At 41.9% G+C, this 7,971-nt stretch overlaps 2 protein-coding genes across 4 annotated transcripts in view; both read left to right on the top strand.

Annotated features, from left to right (window-relative positions):
* The first annotated feature begins 551 nt into the window (after window positions 1-551).
* On the top strand, window positions 552-1,517 carry ucn2 (urocortin 2). Its single transcript, NM_001128519.1, is given in 2 exon segments — window positions 552-606; window positions 865-1,517. A coding segment is annotated over 1 exon segment (378 nt). The 5' UTR covers window positions 552-606; window positions 865-876; the 3' UTR covers window positions 1,255-1,517.
* Window positions 1,518-4,374: 2,857 nt separating this feature from the next.
* Window positions 4,375-7,971, top strand: part of LOC101156812 (cell death activator CIDE-3) — a 5,127-nt gene continuing 1,530 nt past the window's right edge. Inside the window, exons 1-5 of one of the 3 annotated variants that reach the window (XM_004069301.4) lie at window positions 4,375-4,411; window positions 5,898-5,950; window positions 6,679-6,829; window positions 6,961-7,110; window positions 7,449-7,639. In XM_004069301.4, coding sequence (XP_004069349.1) covers window positions 5,898-5,950; window positions 6,679-6,829; window positions 6,961-7,110; window positions 7,449-7,639 — 545 coding nt within the window. In that variant the 5' untranslated portion in view covers window positions 4,375-4,411. Of the gene's footprint in view, window positions 4,495-5,618; window positions 5,754-5,897; window positions 5,951-6,678; window positions 6,830-6,960; window positions 7,111-7,448; window positions 7,640-7,971 lie in introns of those variants that run through there. The other 2 variants (XM_004069300.4, XM_011475640.3) reach the window with 2 other exon arrangements.

Below are 7,971 nucleotides of genomic sequence, written 5' to 3'. Positions count from 1 at the left end.
ACTTTCAATTTAACTTTTCATTTTTACATTCGTACATTGGGCGTATCCTTGTCTGTTTAGCCAAAAATCCTTAAATGTGATCCTTGCTCACTTATATACCAATTGAAACACTTTTGTTGAATTTTCTGGGCTGATTTGAATTGTAACAATTTTAAATTATTGATAAGAATCCTAAGTATTTAAATTGGCATTTATGGGAATTCTTAGCTATTAACAACTGATGTGAATTGATTAAAAAAAGGAGCACAACTGGGGACGCATCGGTGATTTTTTTCCTCTCTGTTTTCAAACTTCTGACGTGAAACATCAGTGGGCGGGACTTTGACTCCAAACAACTCCAATTCATTGTAGATTGTGATTAGGATCATGTTATTTATAGAAAGACAGAGGAAGTGAAATGAAATGAGGGGAGGGTGTAGGGGACGTAAGAGACAAACTGAGAGGAGGGAGGCAGCGGACGGGCAGGCGTTGGGCTCAGATCGCACAGGTGTCTCCTCCAGGAGCCCAGGAAGAATCTCCCAGAACGCCAAACGGTCCGAAGGAGGCGATCACTGCCAGAGGAGGGAGAAGTGCCTTTTTGACAACTTTTCCCAGTGGAAGCACTGAGTGAGTGCAGATCATTTTGGCTCTCTGCAACTTGGATTTGTGATTTTGCTTTTTCTATGGGAAAGTTTGGGTCTTTAAATGAGAAACAATACATCAAACTGCTCCCTTTGAGATGCTTTTCCCCTTAGAATACAGAAAACTCTTCTCTAAAATGTACAAGATTATAGAGGATTTGAATCTTTGATGTTGCATGTTGGGAATAAGTAAAAAGTATCAAAGATTTCTGACACTTGACTGACTTTTTGTTTTTGTTTTCAGACGGTCCCGACCATGAGAAGTGTGTGTTTTTGCTTCTGTCTGGCTCTGCTGCTGCCTCGGTGCATCCAGAGCCAGAGGAGCCGTCCAGCTTTCGCCCAGCTGGATGAAGACACTCAGAGGGACGTGCTGGCCGTCGACATCTTAAACCGGAGCGGAGTGCTGAACTCGCTGCTCCGGTCGGAGCATCACCTGGTGTTCAGGCGAGCGCGACCTCCACGGCCCGCCTCCCAGGTGCCAAAGAGAGCCCAGCAGGGGTCACGCTTTGCCCTGTCCCTCGACGTGCCCACCAGCATCCTCAGCGTCCTCATAGACCTCGCCAAGAACCAGGACATGAGGACGAAGGCGGCAGCCAATGCAGAACTGATGGCCCGAATTGGCAAAAGGAAATGAAATCAGTCCCGAAGGCAGAAAGAGCGACAGTCAGAGATCAGTATCTGTCCGTTAGAGCTTAGAGCCGTTTTGTGCTTAGTTACCGATTCTACATCCAAGCCGACTCTTCAAGCATCAACAGACGCAAAGATGTGAAACACTGAACTCCGCAAACAACGCGCAGCAAATAAAGACAGATGCCGGTCTTTTTGTTCCGACTGATGATGCACCACAAGGTCAGGCGGTTTGAAAATGTGTCTCTTTTGTTTGCATGCATGACTGTCAATTAAAAAAAATAAATAAAAAAGTTGTTTGATTAAATCCGACATGATTACCATACTTTTTTCTCCCAAGTCTCATTCATTTCTGCAGCCGTATCAGCCCAGTTTGGTCTAATTACAAGCATGAGCAGCCCATAAAGCAGCATTGAATGCGTCGCGGCCACACCAGCCTGCGTCAGGATCTGATGCGTGATAGCGCACCAACAAAGACACGGGCAGGATATTGACCTCTGAGAGAAGAACAGGGCTTTGTTCACCATCACTCCATACGTTCAAACAAGTCACAGCTATTTTAAGTCTGCAGATTGAACTAATATCTGCCGGATGACTCATCAGACGTGAGGCAGAGCGGGGGAAATAAGATGTTCATCTGATTAGCTTTTGCAGTGGTCGCACAGTTAAGTTCTTTCACGTTAAGATGACGGCTCCACAGACAGACATGTGGGCGCAACGGAGCGAGAAGCAGCTCCTAAAGTCCCTTCATTCCAGATGAACCAACCAGAAATTCAAGTTTAAGCAAATTTAAAAATGTCGAGCAAGTTTAAATGTTGAATTTATTGCGTTTAAATGTTTTCTGTTTGCAGCAGCTGTAATAAAAAAAAGAAAAAAAAAGAATTGTTTCCAATTTCCAATGATATATTTCATTTCATTTCTCACTAAAAGAGTTTATTTTAGGGCAGTTCTGGATTACATTGTGGATTGTTACGCAACAGCAGCTGCTGTCATTGGTAGAAATTTAAATGTTTTGCTTCTGCTATGTCTTAATTTTTATTAAACATACAGCAAAAAAGAAAGAAACTCAAACTGTCCTGAGGCTCCTGCAGTAATGAAAATGTGATGCTTTTCTGTCAGTTTTTATGTTAAAGGTAAAATAAAAGTCCCCTAAACATTAAAATCCAAACAAAAGGATTAAAAAATCTAGAAACATTTTTAGTTTTTGTATTATTGTTTTTATTTCTTTAAATTTTGGTACATTATCAAACATAATTATATGCTTTACATTCAATTTGTACATGCAAAACAATAACAAGGACCCCCCCATGTCTTCCAACGATTCCGACTTTCCTTTCCTAACACATCCCATCCTTTCCAATGGAAAAAATAGGAGCATCTTTTCCAAAATACTGCAATGGTTCTTTTTGCTTGTAAAAAACACGTCAATCAAAATTTGTTCGCTTTTAGTAAACTTGCGCTTTGAAGGATGTATACCTAAAACAAACATAGCAGGATTTGTTGGAACAGTTTTTTGGAACAATCCTCTCCACTGCTTTTCTAACCTCCTCCCAAAAAAGTCTTATCTCAGGGGCAAAGAGTCCCTTTGGCCTCAGCACACTTACAACAGGTATCTGGGATATTCCTGTTATATCGGTCAGTTGGACTGGAAACATGTTTATTTTGAATCAGATTGGAGTCGAAAGGATCCGACTTACTTATGTAACAAGCGGCTAAAAAGCGAACCGTATGTTTTACCACGAACGATTTCTCTATTGCATACCAGAGTGTTTACGTTGAAAGCGTAAAACACACATTGAATTTGAGAAATATTTATTGTTTTATTACATAACACCGGGCGAAGTGTGGGCCAAATGGAAGGTTTTACTTATCAGCAAATTACACAGATCATGTTTCAAACCGAAACAAAACTGTGACCCAAAAACCTGAGGTTTGAACTGAACTGTGGGGAAAACGCATCGTTGTTTCTAAGTGGCCGCCCGAAAGTTACTCGGCCAGATTAAGCTGTTGTGGCTTTTGAACAGTCTTCAGTTCTGAAGTCTGCCCAGCAACGCCAGCAGGCGGGAAACAGAGGCCCTCAGGCCCAGCTCACCACCATCTGGACGGTCTTTTTCAAACTTTTTTGAGATGACGTCATCCTTTTTTGTCTTGATAAAAATCTCAAGGCACGCCACCAACCAAAAAAATATGTGTACAAAAAAGAAGCCATACTCTGAATTGACAATATTCCTGTGAAAATGTTTTGAAAGAAATCAAATAAACTCAAAGAAGAAAGTCTTCTGTTGGTGAACACACAGCTGATATCCTGGCAACGGTAAAGGTTTTTTAGACTAGTCAGATGAAACTGAAGGATTTCCCACGGCACACCTGACCGACCGCCTGTTGAAACTGTTGAAGATGGCCTCCACGGGGGGGCTGATGGTGCGACCTCGAGACCTTCCGGGCTTTCATCGGCCCCCCTTTGAAAGAACGGGACCTCATGTCGCTTCATTTACATTTAGGACGAATATAGAGGCTTTAATCCAAACACAAATGAGGGGAAAGCAAAAACTAAGTCTGAATCAAATATTCGGACTAAAGTTGTTGGACTATTATTTAAAACTATTTGACCGAATGGAATCATTCAGGATTCATTTATAAATAAACATATTGTACAGATAAAACAAATGTCAATATTGAGTTTGTACATGATCACTAAACTGTTAAAATCACATTTGAATTAAAGAATCCATAAAGGCTCAGATCAGGACGGAACCACACAGCAGACACGCTTTTTATTAAATCACATTTTTTTAATTACATTTTCTCACTGTAGCTTTTGCAGCGGTGAACAAACTTTGATCAGAAGAGAAAAAGCAAAAAAGAGAAAGAATTTACTGCATGAATCAGGTTTTAGATCGCTGACAGTTTGAAAACAAAAAATATGAAAAAGAATAAAATGAGTATAATTAAAATGAAATATGAAGACAAAATCAAATGCAAATAAATTAAGAAATAACATGTAAATAAAAATAAATAAAATGTAAATAAAATAGTTATGTGTTGATGGTCATGTAGTTTGTTGCAGAAACTCTCCTCAAAGAAACAGCAGAATTCTTAATTAGTGTTTTCCAGGTGCTGCTAATTACCACCAAGGCTCTGGTGCGCATGTGCGCGCAGGAACGGTGAGTCAGCGCGTCTTCCTCTTTTAAGTTTTCTACATTTATTCTCAGCACTTCAGTTTTGAAAGCAGCAGTCACAGGAACAGGTTTGTAAAACCACGAAATTCTATTTCATCTCAGATTTTACATCCAGGAAGTAAAATTGTCGATATTTTTAAATAAGATTTTGATGGTAATTTGGCTGAATGGACGGTCATTTCTCTGGTTGAAATTGTGCGTTTGTCATGACGTCATAGACTTTGGAACACTCACGTTTTCAGACCCAAATGAAACTACTGAAAGAACAAAGTGATCCTGTAAACACCCTGAAGGACAAAAGTCTGTTTCCAGTTTCCTTTGATCATGTCGGAGTTTGCTGAGCTCATGAGGTTTGGACCCACCTGTCAGACCGCGGTGCCGGACTTTGGACCGTTGGTTTTCCTAATCAGAAAAAAGTGTCTCACCTTTTATTACTTATGATGTTGAAGGAGGAATCGTCACAAGTTGTCTTGAAGATTGAAGTCCAAAATGTAAATTATTGCTGAAGGAAGTCATTTTTTTTCGTGGTCAGTGGATCGACCTGTTCAAAATATTTTAATGGATGACGTCACTTCCGCTTTTTTAAAAGTCTGCTAGCAGTTTAATAAATATCAGTATTTTAAATAAATATTTACATTTTTCTAATATTGTGTTTGATATGGTACAGATCTGTGCTCTGTGATTCCTGTGGAACAGTTCTGTGATCCGTGTGGGACGGGTCTGTGATCATTACGGTTCTGTGATCCCTGTTGGACGGGTCTGTGATCCGGATGGAACAGTTCTGTGTTCGGAGACCCGTGTTCTGTGATCACTGTAGGATGGGTCTGTGATCCGTGTGGGACGGGTCTGTGATCCGGATGGAACAGTTCTGTGTTCGGAGACCCGTGTTCTGTGATCACTGTAGGATGGGTCTGTGATCCGTGTGGGACGGGTCTGTGATCCGGATGGAACAGTTCTGTGTTCGGAGACCCGTGTTCTGTGATCCGTGTAGGATGGGTCTGTGATCAATATGGTTCTGTGATCCCTGTTCTGATCCCTGTGGGATGGGTCTGTGTTTTGTATGGAACAGTTCTGTGTTCTGTGATCTCTGTGACCCGTGTTCTGTGATCCGTGTGGAACGGTTCTGTGATCCCTGTGGGAGTGTCCACGCTGCGTTTCTCAATAAAGCTGATGACTTGCAACCAGACCAACAGTCATCAGGACAAAGTTCAGGGATCCGGTTCTGCCGGAGCTGAAAGCAGGAACTCTCTCTTTCTCCCATTTTCGCTCCTAAAACGGGACGCAGCTTGAAGGTGGCTCCATCTGTACGGATTGAACGAAGATTTTTGTAAGAGTTCTGTTTCATGTTTTACGTTCTTCTCCTTACATGTGAAGGTTTTAGGAAGAACTTTGAAAGTGGGATGTAAAGATTCACCGCTTTAGAAGTTGTTTGATGATCTAAACTCTGAACTTCTGGTTGATGTTCTCTCAGATGGACTATGCCATGAAGTCTCTCAGCCTCCTGACTCCAACCAGCCTCTCAAAGTGAGTTAAAGGATTTCACAATAAAATGCAAAAGAATAATCTTATTTTGAAATTGAAAGGGTTTTTGTATTCGAAACTTTAAAGGTATCTTTGTGGACTTTTGCGGCTTCTAAAGATTTTATTAAGAGATTTATAACAAAGACCAATGAATCTTTCAAGGAAAATGACTATCGCCTTGAAGGAAAGTCTCAAATATAATGCTGTTGTGAATCGATTTTTAGCGTTTGGGAAATGTTTGTCGGACAAATAACTTGTTTCTGGTACAAGAAGATCCCAGATAAGAGTTTTTAAATAGTCTTTTGTGAGAGGACCACAAATGTTGGGTCTATGATGATGCAAAGGTGGTTGATTATTTTAGTGACTAAATGCTTGAAGAAAGGAACAAAACAGCAGCTGATCCCTTAAAACCCAGATCATTGACAGTGTAACTCCTGTTCAGTTAAAGAAAAAACTGCGGTTTCCTTTAAAACAGTTGACAAAATGAACAAGCGTAAACATTTTCAGAGTTTAAGCTTCATTTTAAATTAGGGTTTTTATTTTTTACAACAGTATTGAAGAAGTTCAGACTTTAAAGTCAGCAATAGATAAAAATGTTTTTGGCTAATGTTAGGGTAGAAGATGTCCATGATAGAGTGAGGTGGAAAACGATGATTCGCTGTGGCGACCCCTGATGGGAAAAGCCGAAAGAGAAAGAAGACTAGATAAAAATGTTTTATTTTATTTTCCAGGGCTGTGACTTCCAGCGTTTCCGTCAGCACCTCCATGGCCCATCAGCTCTTCTCTCACGTTCCTCGGCCAAAGCCGTTCAGAGTCACAAATGCAGATCGCAGTGTGAAGAAGGGGATGATGGCGGACGGACTACTGGACCTGCTGAACAAGGTGAGACGGGTTAGCCAGACTCTGTGGTGACAGAGAAGTCTCCGCTCCTCCTCTTGAGTAATCTGCTTCTGTCCTCGTGATCTTTGGCCCGCTGTCCTCCAGCTGTGGACTCATGGGGTCCTGCTTTTCAGGTCAGCGAGTCTCTGAGTTTGGACGGGATTGTCCTGTTGGTTCTGGAGGAAGATGGCACCGGCGTGGACACGGAGGAATTCTTCCAAACGCTGCCAGAGAACACGGTTCTCATGTTCCTGGAGAAAGGACAGAAGTGGACTCCGTCTTCTGTAAGCGTTTCCACTTCGCCCACCAGATGGCGCTCTTCCGTAGCTTGACTGCAGAGCTTCCACATGTTCACATTCTAAACCACTCATTCTCCAGAAGTTCTGATATTGAAAGGGGGTTGTTTTATAAAAAGTGTTTTACTTTATTCCTCAGTGCAGAATGAACCCTAATGCTTTTATTTTGAAAAAGTGACATTAATCAAACCGGATTTGAGACGTTTCCACAGAACATCTGCAGATTTCCTTCTTCCCGTGCACCGAAATGTCCATCGTACGTGTCGTCTGGCTGTAACCCAATCAGCCTCCGTCCTCCACTGACCTCCTGATGCGTCTCCTCACAGAACGGCTCCTCCAGGAGTCTCCTCTCCGGGTGCCACCAGCAGAGCCGAAAAGACGTGGCCAAGCTGACCTTTGACCTCTACAAAAACAACCCCAAGGATTTCATCGGCTGCCTGAGCGTGAAAGCCACTCTGTACGGCGCTTACTCCGTGTCCTACGACCTGCGCTGTTACGCCGCCAAGAAGGTGCTGAAGTGAGTAAAAAGCTGGTTGACTATTGGAGACCTTTCTCTGGTTTCTGATCCTTTCTTAAAGTCCCGCTCTGGTCATCTTTGATCTCTTTTCAAAGTGTTCCCAGTGCTCTTTTAATTATGATGATGCCTTTTTTTACACCTGAGTTGTGGATGGGCCGTTGGCATGGAGCAACCCCGCCCCCCCCTTTACCCTCCCTGAGAGCAGGGGGCCTTTGGCCCGCCGAGCGTATTTTTATCGTCACAAATACGATCTTTTTTTAAACTACATTTTTTTTTATTTGCTCCTGATTCAAGATTAGAATAAAAGAAATACTCAGAAATGCAATTCTAAG

Source organism: Oryzias latipes, chromosome 5 (assembly GCF_002234675.1).
Source record: "Oryzias latipes chromosome 5, ASM223467v1".
Taxonomy (NCBI): Eukaryota; Metazoa; Chordata; class Actinopteri; order Beloniformes; family Adrianichthyidae; genus Oryzias; species Oryzias latipes.
This window is presented reverse-complemented; position numbering and strand designations above follow the sequence as displayed.